Below are 20,468 nucleotides of genomic sequence, written 5' to 3' on the forward strand. Positions count from 1 at the left end.
GTCAACTTGGCTAATTCTAGCAATCAAATAGGAAAGTTGACTATAGAGACAGCTGTGTTTAATTCGCTATGCGATTATATATATTTTTTTATAAATAGAATAATTATAATAATTATCAAGTATTATAATTATTCTATTTATTAAAAAGAAAAGAAAAGTAATATAATCGCATAGCGAATTAAACACAGCTGTCTCTATAGTCAACTTTTCTATTTGATTGCTAGAATTAGCCAAGTTGACGAATATGGAGCTAAGACGAAGATGGAGAATATTTTATCTTCGCTTTGAGGAATATGACGAATACATTCGTCATATTCGTCATCTTTGCTAATTCTACCAAGCCAACCATAGTAAACCAGGTCTAAGTTGAATTCGCAATGCGATTTCAACTTAGAGCTGGGTTTCTAATGGGTCAGCTTGCTAGAATTAACAAAGTTAACGAATATGGAATATAGCAGTGCTAAGTTGAAATCTCAATTCGATTAATATAACTTGAAGTCATCGCATTGCGATTTCAACTTAGCACTGCTATATTCCATATTTGTTAATTCTAGCCTAATATGGAATATAGCAGTGCTAAGTTGTAATCGCAATGCGATTAATATAACTTGAATTAATCGCATTGCAATTTCAACTTAGACCCAGTTTACTATGGTTGGCTTGGTAGAATTAGCGAATATGACGAATGTATTTGTCATATTCCTCAAAACGAAGATAACAAAGTATTCTCCATCTTCGTTTTAGCTACCTATTCATCAACTTCGCTAAAATTCTAGCAATCAAATAGGAAAGTTGACTATAGAGACAGCTGTGTTTAATTCACTATGCGATTATATTACTTTGCTTTTTTTTAAAATAAATATAATAATTATAATACTTGATAATTATTATAATTATTCTATTTATTAAAAAAAAGTAATATAATCGCATAGCGAATTAAACAGAGCTGTCTCTATAGAAAACGGTCACAACCAGACAGCTGAGAAGCTCTGACAGAAGCCTTTCAGAACCTCCTCCTTGAGTTTTCTTTGTTGTGGTGTTCAGTTCCTCATCTCGTTAGCCTCTCTCAGCTGTCATGTAGTTGGACTGATTGCTTCCCTTTAAATTCCTCCCCATAATGCATTACTGGGCGGCTTATACTTCTTCCTGGAGTGTGTGTGCATGCTGATCCTATTTCCCAGTCTGCTACTAAGTTAAGTGCTGTACATTTATCTGTTATTTTCTGTTTGCTGGATCCCAGGTGACCCTGACTCCCTCCGTGTCTGGTGTAGGGAGCCGGTGGTCGTGTACCCTCACTATTGTAGGGTGTTCAGGTGTTATATAGTCGAGGTACGTGGATATGCAACCATCCACCTTTGGGATTTTTGCATAGGCTGAGTAGCCAGGGAAAGTGCCAGGTCTTGTGCAGGGGTCTCCCTTTTGGTTCCTTAGCTTTGGATCCAGTGAGTTATATATGCATGTTGCATTGTCTTGTTTCCTGTACACCGTCCGTGACATTATATGCATGTTGCATTGTCTTGTTTCCTGTACACCTGTCCGTGACAAAAACTTTCCTATTTCGATTGCTAGAATTAGCAAAGTTGACGGATATGGAGCTAAAACGAATATGGAGAATACTTCGTTATCTTCGTTTTGAGAAATATGATGAATACATTTGTCATATTCGCTAATTCTACCAAGCCAACCATAGTAAATCAGGTCTAAGTTGAAATCGCAATGCGATTAATTCAAGTTATATTAATCGCATTGCGATTTCAACGTATTTCTCAAATCCGACAGTACATTCTAGTATGGAGACGTTCCCATGGTGATGGGGACGCTCCATGAGCACGGAAGTCGGCAGAAGCGGCAACGGGCACTGACTGGAGCAGCCTGCTGGTAGCCCTCTTTTCAGTAAGGTATACCCCTAACCATAAGACAGGCCTTAGTCCCTATAAGGTCCTTTTTGGGTCAGCCCCTAGGACAGGATTGTATTTCCCACAGCAGCTCCAGATGCAACATGGTTGTCTGACAGATTATGTGATCAGTTTGCACAAGCATTTGACTAAAATATATTCTCGAGTTTTTGCTTCACTTTCAGATCCTGATAAAGTACCAGGAACCCACTTGTGTCTGGAGATTGGGTGGTGGTGAAAAAGACACGTTAGAAAAGTCCTCAAACCCTGTTTTGATAGTCCATTCCAAGTGTTGTTGACCACAAGCACATTAGTGAAGCTCAAAGGAAAGCCTAATTGGATCTACGCCAGTCATTGCAAGAAAATATTGAGTCTGGAGACTTGAAAGGATGGTGTTTCTTGTTCCCCTTGTGTGACTGCTGATCCTGACTCAAAGAATATGGATTTTAAATGAGATAATAAAAATAGGTTTCTGGGCTGTAAAAAAGTTGTGTAAAAGGAAGAACAAAGCTGTTACAGTTACGTCTAGCCCAGTGACCCATGGATAGTATTGCCCAAATATTATCAGCATTAATAGTTTTATATGTTCACAATAATCGAGAAGTTGAAGACTGAAACCCAACTAAGCATCCACCATTTAACATCGCCCCCATATATTCTGTATTAGGCATAGGTGAAAATCTGACTTCCCATTGTAGAAGTCCATTACAAGGGAGCCTATTCTATAGGGATAGGTTGTCTCCAAAGTGGTGAAACAACCAACAGGTACAATATGACAGATTGTAGAACCTACGTAGATTAGGGACAGCGTCCAGCCAATTGAAGTGGCTTCAAAAGGGGGTACTGATAGAAATGTGGATATCATTCATGATATTAATGTGAAGACATTGCAATGGCACCTAGATGTTTACATAGTTTACATACCAAAGTTTGTAACATAATGTACGATGCGCATATGCCAAGTGCTATCTCTTTTCTTGCTTTTGTATTTTAGCCAATGAAACAATGGCATAAGCCTCAGTAGAGGAACACCCTCCCTGATGATATAAAAACTGCTTAACTTCCTGTAATAAATTAGAACTGCTTTGACCCTGCCTGGTTTCAGTGTTGTTTTTTCCATGCATGTAAAATCCTAGGATTAAGACAATTTGGAGCAGTAGAGCAAATACATTTGACTCTGATTGAGAGCAGCTTTAAAGGGTTTCTACCACTTTGATTTCACATAATTAGCTTTCAGACACTAGCGATCCGCTAGTGTCTGCTCTGCCAAACAATCCTGCTATAATAGCTTATGGGGCAGCCGTTTACCTAAAAAAATGACTTATATTGATATGCTAATGATCCTCTAGGTGCTATGGGGGCGTCATTAGCACCTACAGGATCGGTCTACCTTCACAAGATGCCGCCGCCCAGCGCGTCCCTCCAGCCCGCCCATCTCCTCCGGGATGCGATCAAACAGACAACTTCACGCGCATGCTCCGTGCGCGGCTGTATTCGGCGCATGCGCAGTGAATGTCCGACCGCTTCCCTGCTCAGACATCTCCACTGCGCCTGCTCCGATGACGTCATAGTGCTCCATCGGTGCAGGCGCAGTGGAGATGTCTGAGCAGGGTCACCTAGAGGGTCATTCGCATATCAATATAAGTTCTTTTTTTAGGTAAACGGCTGCCCCAAAAGCTATTATAGCAGGATTGTTTGGCAGAGCAGACACTAGCGGATCGCTAGTGTCTGAAAGCTAATTATGTGAAATCAAAGTGGTAGAAACCCTTTAAAGGGATTCTGTCACCTCTTTTTACCCTATAGCGATGTGGACATGCTCTGCTAGATCGCCGCTAGCATGTCCGCAATATACCTGTCCCATATCTCTGAGTGGTTTTATTGAGTGTAAAAAATGATTTTATATATATGTAAATGAGCCTGGTGAGGAGCCCAAGGGGTTGTTCTGGAGCCCAGCCATACCCCCTGTGAAGGAGCCCAGCACCGCCTGTATCCCGGAATCTCCTCCTTGTTCACGAAGTCAGATCGCTGTAATCTTGCGATGCGCATGCGCAGTGCCAGCATAGTGTTCCTTCCCTGTGCTGGCATCAGCCTCAGAGAAGGAACTGCGCATGCACAAGCTCGCGCACCGCGAGATTACGGCAATCTGACTTTGTGAGCAAGGAGGAGATTCCTGGATACAGACGGTGCTGGGCTTCTTCACAGGGGGGCATGGCTGGGCTCCATAACTGTTAGTACAGCCCCTTGGGCTCCTTACCAGGCTGATTTACAAATATATAAAATCATTTTTTACACTCAATAAAACCACTCAGAGATATGGGACAGGTATATTGCGGACATACTAGCGGCGATCTAGCCGCGCATGTCCGCATCTCTATAAGGTAAAAAGAGGTGACAGAATCCCTTTAACAGATGCGTCCATGAGGAGGTGAGGAACCCAGAACCAAGTCCATAGGGCAGTCATACGGCTTGTAAGGAGGTAGCGTCTCAGCCTTTTTCTTGTCAAAGACGTCCGCATAAGCATGATAGGCTGCTAGCAGACCCTGAAGATTGGGTGGTACCTGAGACAATCGAGCCAGCTGAACAGAAGAAAGACACCTCCCGAGACAGGACTGTCCCCAATGAAGCACCTCTCCGGACCTCCGGTCAAGAACAGGTTCATGAATACGAAGCCACGAAAGTCCCAGGAGGATAGAATGAGACAGACTTGACATGACCAGTCATGAAATCTCTTCAGTCTGGAGTGCTCCCCCTCTAAATTTTACAGGTTCATTGATAAAGTGTATGGACTCAGATAGAGCCCTTCCATCGACGGATGATACCGTCAGAGGACTCTGCAGACATCGAACAGAAATCTGATGACGATCCACTAGGCCTTGTTGTAGGAAGTTCCCTGTTGATCCAGAATCCTCAAGCGCTGTCTCTGTGAATCGAACATCTCCCGGGCTCGAGAGTTTCCTGGCTTCAGAAGACAGGAACGGAGAAGATGTCCAGCACCGCCACAGTAGATATGACGGTGATCATGATGTTGTTCATGAGAATGAAGTATTGAGGCACTCAGGTTCTTTTTGCAATTTAAATGAAATTTATTTCATGAATTAATCTCTGCATCATCCATTCGCCCGTGGTATATATAGGAGCATTAAACAACAGAATATTTCTGACCAAACGTTTCGGTCACGGTGGACCTTCGTCAGTGGTCATATTATCTGGAATAATATTGGATACATGTTCAGGGTTATTCGGATGGCAGAGATAACGTTACATCATCATAGTGAAACAAAAATCAATGTCGATATATACAAGTCAAATTGAACACGGTTGTAGCAGCAAGAGAAATGGTGTCCAATAACGTAATAAATATTCAAATACATAGACGCAAATACGATGGGTCCGTGGCGTATGGTTTATAAAGGTAAAAAATAGTAAAGTACCAGTGTAATAATAGTGGAAGTGACAGGGTTCAAATTGGTACATGGTATATTGTATACTGTGGTATCACACGTGTATCACCGAGTATTACTGGTATATGCTGAATCGAGGACATATTCTATAGTCGGATATGGGAGAGTCATTGTACGACTATGCCATTGGTATAATAATTTTGTTTGAAAAATGCATAAATCCTCTATGTAGCATATCACAGAGTACTCAGGCCGTGCGGTATTTACATTTGGTATATATCAGGTATCACCTATAACATTACTGTAGTATCACACGTGTATCACCGAGTATTACTGGTATATGCTGAATCGAGGACATATTCTATAGTCGGATATGGGGGAGTCATTGTACGACTATGCCATTGGTATAATAATTTTGTTTGAAAAATGCATAAATCCTCTATGTAGCATATCACAGAGTACTCAGGTATTTACATTTGGTATATATCAGGTATCACCTATAACATTACTGTGGTATCACACGTGTATCACCGAGTATTACTGGTATATGCTGAATCGAGAACATATTCTATAGTCGGATATGGGAGAGTCATTGTACGACTATGCCATTGGTATAATAATTTTGTTTGAAAAATGCATAAATCCTCTATGTAGCATATCACAGAGTACTCAGGCCGTGCGGTATTTACATTTGGTATATATCAGGTATCACCTATAACATTACTGTGGTATCACACGTGTATCACCGAGTATTACTGGTATATGCTGAATCGAGGACATATTCTATAGTCGGATATGGGGGAGTCACTGTACGACTACGCCATTGGTATAATAATTTTGTTTGAAAAATGTGTAAATCCTCTATGTAGCATATCACAGAGTACTCAGGCCGTGCGGTATTTACATTTGGTATATATCAGGTATCACCTATAACATTCACATATGCATGGGGGCACAAGCGGCATATTATACATCGTTCGTATGTACCACAGTATTCAAGTGCACAGAATCATAAGTACAAGTATCTCAATTTATAACACTGCACAAAGTTGGTTCAGTGACATGGAAGCATAGAGGGATGAGAGGCTGCAGGAGATTTCCAATGGTGAGCAAGCTGACATAGTGAGAGGGTTTCTGTGGAAAAAAGATTCAAGGTTAGAGCATATTTTCTACCTGAGTGATGTATGGCTGTGTTCTGGGGCGCTGGATGCAGGTCTGACCCACTTTCTGCCTCGGTTTAAGTAATCCGAGAGGATCAGAGTTCCGGAATACCGGAAGTGCTGCTGATAATGTGGCTGATTAAAAGGAGAGTAGAATGGAGCGCATTTTTGCGCATTTATGCGTTCCATATGGCGGAAGTATTAGTGTGGAGCATGGCTGGTGGGTAGATGGAGCGCAAGTATGCGTTCCAAGTAGCAACATGTGGTATAGTTGTCACCTGGGTACAGAGTATGTATATCTCTGTGACAAATATGGATCCAATACAGAAGTATAAGGAGAGTTTATATTTATTGGGAAATTCAATGATAAAAGGGAATGGGAAGATGGGTATATGGAGGACTATGTATATAGGTAATATTATGATAAGGATAAACCTGTCAGGGCAGTATGGAGAAGTTGTTAGGTAGATAGTTAGTGCTGTTTTTATATGTACATATGTATATATGTAAATATTATGCATGTAATGGCGATATCGTGTCATTGCAGATATCTGATGTTGTAATGATGTTGTGAGTTAGTGGTGTGTCTCCGCCTGGTTGTAGGGATTATATGGGATCTCATGGATGTATATAGGGAAGAGCAATAGCCTATTTAAGTATATATGGAAATAGATGAGGCTGTTAAATCATATAAGTACATCATGGGATATATCCAATAATTTGGACATACTCATTCGGTCAGGCGGATGGAGGGGGAGGGAGTAGAAGGGGAAGGGGGGGTGGAAAGGGGAGGGGGGGAAAGGGAAGGGTTTGGGAGGGAGGGGGAGACTAATACCTCACCCTCGTCAGCTTGTAGACAATTCAGTGAGTCTGCAGAGGAGAGAAGCCGATATAGGCAGCTTCACCAGACTTCCGAAACAAACCTTTTTACGTAGTAGGAGACAAGGAACATACCCATGCTTACACTGCGCACATTGCTCTAGTGTAATCAAGGGAGAATATGCCACACACCCACGTACCGGAAAAACCATTGCGATAAAAGGTTTCTACACTTGCGACTCGAGCTTTGTCGTCTATCTCTTAAAGTGCCCATGTGGCCTCGGGTACGTCGGCGAGACAACACAGCACATCAGGGACCGGATAAGCAAGCACAAGTCCACAATCAGACTAGGACATACTTTCTTACCAATACCCAAACATTTTGCTGAGAAAAAACATCAAATTTCCCAGCTCCGCTTTCAAATCCTGGAACAAACTGACCAACCAAGGAGAGGTGGCAACAGGACACTTCTCCTTAAACAGAGAGAGGCTTTCTGGATCCACAAATTGGGGACACTGGCACCACACGGATTGAACCGAGAATGTGACTTCTTCATAAACCTGTGATATTTTGATGTATATTGATATGTATTTCTTCTCTCCTCTGCAGACTCACTGAATTGTCTACAAGCTGACGAGGGTGAGGTATTAGTCTCCCCCTCCCTCCCAAACCCTTCCCTTTCCCCCCCTCCCCTTTCCACCCCCCCTTCCCCTTCTACTCCCTCCCCCTCCATCCGCCTGACCGAATGAGTATGTCCAAATTATTGGATATATCCCATGATGTACTTATATGATTTAACAGCCTCATCTATTTCCATATATACTTAAATAGGCTATTGCTCTTCCCTATATACATCCATGAGATCCCATATAATCCCTACAACCAGGCGGAGACACACCACTAACTCACAACATCATTACAACATCAGATATCTGCAATGACACGATATCGCCATTACATGCATAATATTTACATATATACATATGTACATATAAAAACAGCACTAACTATCTACCTAACAACTTCTCCATACTGCCCTGACAGGTTTATCCTTATCATAATATTACCTATATACATAGTCCTCCATATACCCATCTTCCCATTCCCTTTTATCATTGAATTTCCCAATAAATATAAACTCTCCTTATACTTCTGTATTGGATCCATATTTGTCACAGAGATATACATACTCTGTACCCAGGTGACAACTATACCACATGTTGCTACTTGGAACGCATACTTGCGCTCCATCTACCCACCAGCCATGCTCCACACTAATACTTCCGCCATATGGAACGCATAAATGCGCAAAAATGCGCTCCATTCTACTCTCCTTTTAATCAGCCACATTATCAGCAGCACTTCCGGTATTTGGAACGCAAACTTGCGTTCCACACACTACGTCACTTCCGGTCAGATGACCGGAACTCTGATCCTCTCGGATTACTTAAACCGAGGCAGAAAGTGGGTCAGACCTGCATCCAGCGCCCCAGAACACAGCCATACATCACTCAGGTAGAAAATATGCTCTAACCTTGAATCTTTTTTCCACAGAAACCCTCTCACTATGTCAGCTTGCTCACCATTGGAAATCTCCTGCAGCCTCTCATCCCTCTATGCTTCCATGTCACTGAACCAACTTTGTGCAGTGTTATAAATTGAGATACTTGTACTTATGATTCTGTGCACTTGAATACTGTGGTACATACGAACGATGTATAATATGCCGCTTGTGCCCCCATGCATATGTGAATGTTATAGGTGATACCTGATATATACCAAATGTAAATACCGCACGGCCTGAGTACTCTGTGATATGCTACATAGAGGATTTACACATTTTTCAAACAAAATTATTATACCAATGGCGTAGTCGTACAGTGACTCCCCCATATCCGACTATAGAATATGTCCTCGATTCAGCATATACCAGTAATACTCGGTGATACACGTGTGATACCACAGTAATGTTATAGGTGATACCTGATATATACCAAATGTAAATACCGCACGGCCTGAGTACTCTGTGATATGCTACATAGAGGATTTATGCATTTTTCAAACAAAATTATTATACCAATGGCATAGTCGTACAATGACTCTCCCATATCCGACTATAGAATATGTTCTCGATTCAGCATATACCAGTAATACTCGGTGATACACGTGTGATACCACAGTAATGTTATAGGTGATACCTGATATATACCAAATGTAAATACCTGAGTACTCTGTGATATGCTACATAGAAGATTTATGCATTTTTCAAACAAAATTATTATACCAATGGCATAGTCGTACAATGACTCCCCCATATCCGACTATAGAATATGTCCTCGATTCAGCATATACCAGTAATACTCGGTGATACACGTGTGATACTACAGTAATGTTATAGGTGATACCTGATATATACCAAATGTAAATACCGCACGGCCTGAGTACTCTGTGATATGCTACATAGAGGATTTATGCATTTTTCAAACAAAATTATTATACCAATGGCATAGTCGTACAATGACTCTCCCATATCCGACTATAGAATATGTCCTCGATTCAGCATATACCAGTAATACTCGGTGATACACGTGTGATACCACAGTATACAATATACCATGTACCAATTTGAACCCTGTCACTTCCACTATTATTACACTGGTACTTTACTATTTTTTACCTTTATAAACCATACGCCACGGACCCATCGTATTTGCGTCTATGTATTTGAATATTTATTACGTTATTGGACACCATTTCTCTTGCTGCTACAACCGTGTTCAATTTGACTTGTATATATCGACATTGATTTTTGTTTCACTATGATGATGTAACGTTATCTCTGCCATCCGAATAACCCTGAACATGTATCCAATATTATTCCAGATAATATGACCACTGACGAAGGTCCACCGTGACCGAAACGTTTGGTCAGAAATATTCTGTTGTTTAATGCTCCTATATATACCACGGGCGAATGGATGATGCAGAGATTAATTCATGAAATAAATTTCATTTAAATTGCAAAAAGAACCTGAGTGCCTCAATACTTCATTCTCATGATAAATGGCTTAATAAGCCCTTGATTGGCACCGGTGACACACTTGAATAGAGTGCGGTTCCTCACTGTATTATAAGATTACGCAAATTCTGCGGGATACCAGCACCTTCGAACAAGCATGACGAATACCTTTTCATATGACACCATTACAGCAGAGAATATATTGTCGAGGGTAAATTTACCCAATGAGTTCCTGCTTATACCAAACCATGAAATGAAAATTCGCGAATACGAGCGGGATCGTAAGCGACTCATCGGATGGGAACTTCACTGCAGTACACTCACTGAATACTATAAAAACAAGCGGATTCCAAGAGGCCTGAGATCTCATCTCCGACCTACACTCTTCTCAGAGAAAAAGGAATTTTGCGAACGCTTCGAGAGCATTCTAAACAAGTGTTCTCTCGATTTGATCTTACTAACTATAGAAGAACTACAAACGTCAATTGGCGAATTAGCCACACAGATCAAGACAACCGAAGACCAGCTGACTTCAACTACACCGGAAGAAGAACTCTCTAAAACCAAAGAAAGGATTAATAAACAACTACAAGAATATCAAAAGTACGCGGAACAAGGAAAGAGACAGAAATTTGTACGAGACGCTGAAGATTACAAATTAGAGAGAGTCTACCGCTGGAAGGGAAATCAACAGCAACAATATTACAGAGGATACAGACATCCACACTACTCTGGTTCTTCGGCATCAGACAGCGATAGATCCGGACATCACGAACCTCGTTTTTTAGGCAACGCCCCACGGAGGGGCAGATCAAGACGCGGAGGACCAGGCGGGGCGGGAGGAAATCAAGAGGGACGCATACAGACACGCTCCCAGGTAAGGAAGACAACCTAGTCATCAACATTTCATCCATTAACCTATCACCCATACAGATTACAGTCCTACAAAAGGGCTTATCATTTTGTCCCACACCCACACTTAACACGTTCTTATTAGAACAAGAACTACAGAAATTTTACCGGACAATAAGACTTAAAGCCCATTTCCAGGGACTAACACCGGAACATCCCATCCCCGCCACGGAACCAGGACCATTGTCCATCAAAAACTTGGGACTCAGGAACAAGAGTTCCTTCATGCCCCCAAAAAATCAACATCCCATAGAGACATATATCTCCCTTTCTCAGAAATTAGTAGGTAACATTCTTAAGGCAAACACGGAAGGCCAATTCAAACATACCAACAATTTATCTCAAGAAGAGAAAATAGCTCTTAATTCATTACAATTGAATAAAGACATAATCATTAAACCGGCGGACAAAGGTGGAGCCCTTGTCGTCATGGACAAGGGAGACTATCTGGCGGAAATCAATAGGCAACTTTCCGACACAGAAACATATGAAATATTACCCAGAGATCCTACTTCACGCATACAAGAGTTGATTTCTCACACTATCAATTCATATTCAACACTAGGCGTCATAGATCCCAAAACCGTCATCTTTCTTACGAAAAGAGATCCTATCACCCCAGTATTTTACATCCTACCCAAAATCCATAAAAATTTGACAAAACCTCCAGGACGCCCTATTGTTGCTTCTACTGAGTCCATCTTTTCCCCTCTGGCCATTTACCTAGAAAAAATTATGACCCCCCTGATTAAAACATCCAGGTCCTTCATACTTGACACCTCCCATTTTCTAAAAAAATTACAAGACATGGACAAATTGATAGACTGTAACCTATTGACACTAGATGTCAACAGTCTATACACTTCCATTACACATGAGAAGGGTATACAAGCCACTGCAAAACTCCTCAATGAACAATCCAACCTTAGTAATTTACAACAAGAATGCTGCCTAAAACTATTAGAGATCATACTTACAAAAAATTTTTTCTTATTCGGGGATACCTATTATGGCCAAAAGATAGGTACCGCTATGGGATCCAACGTGGCCCCGCCTTATGCTAACGCGTTCATGATAAAATTTGAGGAAGATTATGTCTATACCCACCCCCTGTTTCAACAACATGCCCATATATGGCTTCGCTTTATTGATGACATTTTTTGCATCTGGAAGGGTCCGATATCCACCATAGACGATTTCATCACAGATCTCAACAATACTTATAGCGAATTGGGGTTTACCTCACACATCAGCAAAAAGGAAATTAGTTTTCTAGATACCCTGGTCAGGATTGACCAAGCAGGATCTATAGACATAGATCTATACCATAAACCCACGGACCGGAACAGTCTCCTCCTTTTCAATAGCTGCCACCCTAGAGCCACAAAAAAATCGTTACCACGTTCCCAATACACACGCGTTGACCGTATTGTTACCGATATCACCATGAAAAACACAAGATTTGATAGCATGACTGACAGATTCACACAAAGAGGCTACCCAAAGGCTATTCTAAAAAAAGCCCTTCATGATCTAAAGAATCCATCTACACCACCCCAAACCAAACAGGATAACTCCAATAGAATAGCGTGCGTAACTACTTATCACCCCCTTATGCCCAAAATACAACAAGCTCTCAAAAAAAACTGGTCACTACTCACAAAAGCGCATCCGGAAATCAAAGAATTCGAACAACAACCATTAACCTGCTACAAAAGACCACCGAATATAAGGGACAAACTAATCAAAGCCGATATAGGCAGCTTCACCAGACTTCCGAAACAAACCTTTTTACGTAGTAGGAGACAAGGAACATACCCATGCTTACACTGCGCACATTGCTCTAGTGTAATCAAGGGAGAATATGCCACACACCCACGTACCGGAAAAACCATTGCGATAAAAGGTTTCTACACTTGCGACTCGAGCTTTGTCGTCTATCTCTTAAAGTGCCCATGTGGCCTCGGGTACGTCGGCGAGACAACACAGCACATCAGGGACCGGATAAGCAAGCACAAGTCCACAATCAGACTAGGACATACTTTCTTACCAATACCCAAACATTTTGCTGAGAAAAAACATCAAATTTCCCAGCTCCGCTTTCAAATCCTGGAACAAACTGACCAACCAAGGAGAGGTGGCAACAGGACACTTCTCCTTAAACAGAGAGAGGCTTTCTGGATCCACAAATTGGGGACACTGGCACCACACGGATTGAACCGAGAATGTGACTTCTTCATAAACCTGTGATATTTTGATGTATATTGATATGTATTTCTTCTCTCCTCTGCAGACTCACTGAATTGTCTACAAGCTGACGAGGGTGAGGTATTAGTCTCCCCCTCCCTCCCAAACCCTTCCCTTTCCCCCCCTCCCCTTTCCACCCCCCCTTCCCCTTCTACTCCCTCCCCCTCCATCCGCCTGACCGAATGAGTATGTCCAAATTATTGGATATATCCCATGATGTACTTATATGATTTAACAGCCTCATCTATTTCCATATATACTTAAATAGGCTATTGCTCTTCCCTATATACATCCATGAGATCCCATATAATCCCTACAACCAGGCGGAGACACACCACTAACTCACAACATCATTACAACATCAGATATCTGCAATGACACGATATCGCCATTACATGCATAATATTTACATATATACATATGTACATATAAAAACAGCACTAACTATCTACCTAACAACTTCTCCATACTGCCCTGACAGGTTTATCCTTATCATAATATTACCTATATACATAGTCCTCCATATACCCATCTTCCCATTCCCTTTTATCATTGAATTTCCCAATAAATATAAACTCTCCTTATACTTCTGTATTGGATCCATATTTGTCACAGAGATATACATACTCTGTACCCAGGTGACAACTATACCACATGTTGCTACTTGGAACGCATACTTGCGCTCCATCTACCCACCAGCCATGCTCCACACTAATACTTCCGCCATATGGAACGCATAAATGCGCAAAAATGCGCTCCATTCTACTCTCCTTTTAATCAGCCACATTATCAGCAGCACTTCCGGTATTTGGAACGCAAACTTGCGTTCCACACACTACGTCACTTCCGGTCAGATGACCGGAACTCTGATCCTCTCGGATTACTTAAACCGAGGCAGAAAGTGGGTCAGACCTGCATCCAGCGCCCCAGAACACAGCCATACATCACTCAGGTAGAAAATATGCTCTAACCTTGAATCTTTTTTCCACAGAAACCCTCTCACTATGTCAGCTTGCTCACCATTGGAAATCTCCTGCAGCCTCTCATCCCTCTATGCTTCCATGTCACTGAACCAACTTTGTGCAGTGTTATAAATTGAGATACTTGTACTTATGATTCTGTGCACTTGAATACTGTGGTACATACGAACGATGTATAATATGCCGCTTGTGCCCCCATGCATATGTGAATGTTATAGGTGATACCTGATATATACCAAATGTAAATACCGCACGGCCTGAGTACTCTGTGATATGCTACATAGAGGATTTACACATTTTTCAAACAAAATTATTATACCAATGGCGTAGTCGTACAGTGACTCCCCCATATCCGACTATAGAATATGTCCTCGATTCAGCATATACCAGTAATACTCGGTGATACACGTGTGATACCACAGTAATGTTATAGGTGATACCTGATATATACCAAATGTAAATACCGCACGGCCTGAGTACTCTGTGATATGCTACATAGAGGATTTATGCATTTTTCAAACAAAATTATTATACCAATGGCATAGTCGTACAATGACTCTCCCATATCCGACTATAGAATATGTTCTCGATTCAGCATATACCAGTAATACTCGGTGATACACGTGTGATACCACAGTAATGTTATAGGTGATACCTGATATATACCAAATGTAAATACCTGAGTACTCTGTGATATGCTACATAGAGGATTTATGCATTTTTCAAACAAAATTATTATACCAATGGCATAGTCGTACAATGACTCCCCCATATCCGACTATAGAATATGTCCTCGATTCAGCATATACCAGTAATACTCGGTGATACACGTGTGATACTACAGTAATGTTATAGGTGATACCTGATATATACCAAATGTAAATACCGCACGGCCTGAGTACTCTGTGATATGCTACATAGAGGATTTATGCATTTTTCAAACAAAATTATTATACCAATGGCATAGTCGTACAATGACTCTCCCATATCCGACTATAGAATATGTCCTCGATTCAGCATATACCAGTAATACTCGGTGATACACGTGTGATACCACAGTATACAATATACCATGTACCAATTTGAACCCTGTCACTTCCACTATTATTACACTGGTACTTTACTATTTTTTACCTTTATAAACCATACGCCACGGACCCATCGTATTTGCGTCTATGTATTTGAATATTTATTACGTTATTGGACACCATTTCTCTTGCTGCTACAACCGTGTTCAATTTGACTTGTATATATCGACATTGATTTTTGTTTCACTATGATGATGTAACGTTATCTCTGCCATCCGAATAACCCTGAACATGTATCCAATATTATTCCAGATAATATGACCACTGACGAAGGTCCACCGTGACCGAAACGTTTGGTCAGAAATATTCTGTTGTTTAATGCTCCTATATATACCACGGGCGAATGGATGATGCAGAGATTAATTCATGAAATAAATTTCATTTAAATTGCAAAAAGAACCTGAGTGCCTCAATACTTCATTCTCATGATAAATGGCTTAATAAGCCCTTGATTGGCACCGGTGACACACTTGAATAGAGTGCGGTTCCTCACTGTATTATAACATGATGTTGTTCAGTCAGCCCGACTCAGTCAACCTGCATGGGTTCTGGTGAAGCAGTATACGTGGAAGGCTGAGGGACTGAAGACCGCTGGAAAGAGGACACTGAATGATACAGTCTTCTCTCATGTGCTCCCTCCTTATCACGTTCCTGAAAGTGCAGCTCAATCTGGGTGGCAAGGGAAATAAAGTCATCCAGAGTAGAGGGGATATCCCGATCGGCCAATTCATCCTTAATTTTCCCAGAGAGACCCCCCCCCCCCAGAAGGCCGTCACTAAAGTCTCATTATTAGGTGCAAGGTTGTTGGATGTCAAGTCATTAAGGCGAATGTTCATATTGCGTAGATAGGACAGAATTTGATCCTGACATTCTCAATGCTGAGCCACCTCCCAATACAGTTCGGTGAGGTTTGGCAGGTTCTGATTTGGCAAACTGTTATTCAATTGGATGTGGACCCACTGTGCCACTGACTGGCTATACCCTGGAGGGGCGTGACTAAGTAACTATTTAGAATCTCTGATGGTGAGGATAGGCTTGGGCCATTGGAGTAGTCACTAGGTACCAGTGCAAAGCACCTAGCGGAAAGATGTGGTCGAGTAGTCCAGAGTCAGGGCAGGCAGGGATCAAGTAAGGTCCGGAGATAGTAAGTGTGCATGTGCTGCCTCACAAAAGATGGGGAGACGCACTTATCCTAACAAACCGTACAGGACTCTAAGCAGGAAGGAGGATGACAGAGACACATAGCTACACTCGTGCCAGCAAGAAAGAAAGCTCCGGCATGGGCGCATATATAACAGTTTAAATTACCTGCTGCCCGCACTTGTCAACACGACGCATGGCAGCAGGAGTGAGGGAGCTGGCATCCTTGCCTGCGTGTAGGGGCAGCGGCGCAGGCACAGACCACCGGGCTAACACCAGTTGACAGACATTGTCCTTTTAATGTGTATAACTTTTTATCTGCAGCATATAATTTTACAGTCAGCTGACTGTATATCAGCAGGCAGCAGAACCTTTTGTGTGTAATATACACAACAGTATGGGTACCAACTTTCATCCCTTTTGTATAAAGGAACTAACATATCTGACATATTTCTAGGTGCTAGTAATATATTTCAAAGAGTGGGTACAGTGGTGACCACCAATGAAGTAATTGGTATGCTTATGCTTATAAACTCATGCTTGTAAAGTCTACCTTAGGAGAAATGAATTGTACCAACAAATTACTGGTGTTACATAATTTTTTGTTATGCAATCTAAAGTTACCCTTAAAAACACACCTAATCCGTCATCAGGCAGGAGAACCCCAAAACCAGAGTATTCCCCAAAGGGAAGAACGGTGTGCCCTTCTAATTACTGCATGGCCTAGGGGAGCGACAGAGTGAGTACCACAACAATTACTCTTGCTACTATCATTCCTATCCTGCTCCTCTGCTCTCCTCCCTTGCAGCACATTGCACAGCTCCAATGTGTCTCCAAGATACTACAAACAAACCTTATACAGTATGAATGTGCGATTGTACTCCCTTTTACCTGTTCACTGTTTCTCACAAACATAGATTTGTTAGCTTAGAAAACACATAGGGGATGGATAGAAAGTAACATAACTGAAAGTTTAGGCTACACATAGGTTTGTTTGTAGTCTGAAGCTATGGAGACATGGTGTTGTTAAGGGGTTTTAGACACAAATTGATAGATTTTTCTTTTTTTTTTTTTTAAATGTATGCTTTACAGAACAAAATAACAGTTTCTTGGCATTGTATGGTACAGACAACAAAATGGCTCAGCTTGTCCAATCCTAAATTTTTTGGAAGCTTAGACAGGCCATCTAGACTCATCACAGTGGCTAAAGCTGGATGATAAATTTGGTGCAGGGACAGGCACTGTTCTCTGACTCTATACCAACTATTGGTTGCCTTCGTTTGATACAGATTTGTATGCCAGAATTGTTGTCCAGTCCCTTTCTAATGAAGCTCCCCCATTTCCGCTAAGCCCTGCCCTATACTTGAGCATGTCTAAGCGAAGTGTACAAACTATAGATGCGCCAATTCGCACCAGTTTTTAGACACATTTTTGGTGCAGACACATTAGTGTCTGGGCCAATGTTTGTACTATAATATGTCCATTATTCAGAGGTAAACGAGTGTCATTAAATTATCAGTGGTTATAAGAGGTTAAGGTAAATCATCATGTATTTACGTTGAACAATAAGAAATCAAAAGTGTGTGAACATTAGCCCTATAAGAGTTGGGGCAAATTGATACATAGTGAACTAAAGTGTTTCAAGGAGTAGAATAAAGAGAGAAAAGAAATTAAAAAAAGATAAAAATAATATGGTGGAAAGGGAAAATGAGAAGGGATGGAATGTTAATGGAAAAAAACTGTGGGAACTATACCTGGAGTGTACCTTTAAGAAATACCAACTATGTATAAGAACAGTCATCAATTTAGGTGGCTGTAAGAGACCCAAGGACATTACACTCTTTAAAATCAGGTGGCAGTATCTTTCAGTACACTCATTAACCATATATTTATCAATTCTGACTTTAACCACATGCAAAGGTCAGACTGGCAACTTCAAGCCTATGCTATAGTTTGTTTTGCTGCTATAGAAACATTTGTCAGAAGTTTAATTTGATAGCAGCCAAACTAGAGACAGAGGGATTCATTGTCAAAGAGAGTAAAACTAACTCTAAAATGTTCTTCAATTATATAAATGGTAAAAAGTATAAATCTGAAGGTGTCGGCCCTTTACAAAGTGATGATGGGGGACTTGCAGACAGCGATGAGTAGAAAGCAAAGGTATTATTTTTTTCTACACTCTATTCACTGAGGAAAATAAACTGTCAGATGAAATGCAGAATGTAAAAGTAAATTTCCCATTAAAAGTACCCTGTCTGACCCAGGATGCAGTACAGCGGCGTCTTAAAAAGATCTGAAACACCCGTGTGTGTGACTAGGCTCCTTTCAGTATGTGGTAAATGTAATTTTTTGCGACGCCAGTTGCATTTCAGCAACGAGGGACAAGATCCCCCTATGCAGAAGGTGTTGGTGGGACCCAGGTGTAGGAATTCCAGAATGGTGTAAGGGTTGCCTATAGTGTCATTTTGGGTGCAGCTTGTCACTTGTCACGGTGATCCTACCTGGATATCCGGAACTCCAGGCATCGCCAGACGAAGCAGAGCAAATAAGGTGAATAGGTGGTGGAGAGGATGATGAAAGAGATTGAGTCCAGACTTTGTATATAGTTCAACTGCAGCTTTACATTGAGCACCAAAATGACTCACAAAAGTGAGTACCCGTGCAGAGCCAGCACGTGTGGTAAGACACCAAAAAAGAGAAAGTAGGGCTCGCACTAAATAGTATTATGAATATATAAATTTTATTAGTGTCTCCATATGAGACAAATCACAATTAAAACACATAGGAAACAATGGATGGTGAAAAATGAGCACACAGAATGACATGGAGCACGACCAAATTACTAAAAATGGCAAATAGATACAAAAATGAGTATATAGATATAGCACTAAGTGTGCATGTAAAGCAAATAGAATGTTAGTAATACATGTAATCAGGCAAAGCTATACAGGCTAGGTAATGATATCATACATAGTGAAACCAAAGTCTGCATATAAAGTGACCAGTGCACATAGTCAGAATAGATATATAACCAACGCTGAGTAAATCATTATAACGCCATAAACCAACTACCTGTATAGTGCTCCAGCAACCCCGACGCACGTTTCACGCAAGGCTTCTGAAGAAGCCTTGCGTGAAACGTGCGTCGGGGTTGCTGGAGCACTATACAGGTAGTTGGTTTATGGCGTTATAATGATTTACTCAGCGTTGGTTATATATCTATTCTGACTATGTGCACTGGTCACTTTATATGCAGACTTTGGTTTCACTATGTATGATATCATTACCTAGCCTGTATAGCTTTGCCTGATTACATGTATTACTAACATTCTATTTGCTTTACATGCACACTTAGTGCTATATCTATATACTCATTTTTGTATCTATTTGCCATTTTTAGTAATTTGGTCGTGCTCCATGTCATTCTGTGTGCTCATTTTTCACCATCCATTGTTTCCTATGTGTTTTAATTGTGATTTGTCTCATATGGAGACACTAATAAAATTTATATATTCATAATACTATTTAGTGCGAGCCCTACTTTCTCTTTTTTGGTGTCTTGCAGCTTTACATTGCAGAAATGTTTCTTCAAACAGTTTACAGACTTGGTCTTGATTTCCAGCTAGTTTTAGCATGAAAACGGCAGGCAAACACATTCGGCTCTGCTACATCTGTCAGGATCAAAAAGGAACTTTTCCTTTTGCTTTCTGCTGCAACTTCTCTCTTTTGGTGTGACTCTATGGCAAGGCACAGGGCAACTTATTCCTGGCTAATGAGACTTCTAGAAGTGGTCTCTCTGCTCCAGC

The 20,468-nt window shown here is 41.1% G+C and overlaps 1 protein-coding gene across 3 annotated transcripts; it reads left to right on the forward strand.

Annotated features, from left to right (window-relative positions):
- Window positions 1-7,847: 7,847 nt before the first annotated feature.
- Window positions 7,848-16,014, forward strand: LOC122946747. 3 transcript variants are annotated; one of them, XM_044306538.1, is made up of 4 exons: window positions 7,848-7,915; window positions 8,831-11,172; window positions 13,501-13,530; window positions 14,446-16,014. In XM_044306538.1, exons 2-3 carry the CDS (start codon window positions 10,453-10,455, stop codon window positions 13,507-13,509), a joined length of 729 nt encoding a protein of 242 aa, XP_044162473.1. In that variant the 5' UTR covers window positions 7,848-7,915; window positions 8,831-10,452; the 3' UTR covers window positions 13,510-13,530; window positions 14,446-16,014. The 3 variants fall into 3 exon arrangements, with proteins under 3 accessions (XP_044162473.1, XP_044162474.1, XP_044162472.1); XM_044306539.1 differs by lacking the exon at window positions 7,848-7,915 and adding an exon at window positions 8,189-8,791 and having other exon boundaries at window positions 10,160-11,172; window positions 13,501-13,535; XM_044306537.1 differs by lacking the exon at window positions 7,848-7,915 and adding an exon at window positions 8,189-8,791 and having other exon boundaries at window positions 10,160-11,172.
- The last annotated feature ends 4,454 nt before the right edge of the window (window positions 16,015-20,468 follow it).

This window comes from Bufo gargarizans, chromosome 9 (genome assembly GCF_014858855.1).
Source record: "Bufo gargarizans isolate SCDJY-AF-19 chromosome 9, ASM1485885v1, whole genome shotgun sequence".
In the NCBI taxonomy this organism is placed as follows: domain Eukaryota; kingdom Metazoa; phylum Chordata; class Amphibia; order Anura; family Bufonidae; genus Bufo; species Bufo gargarizans.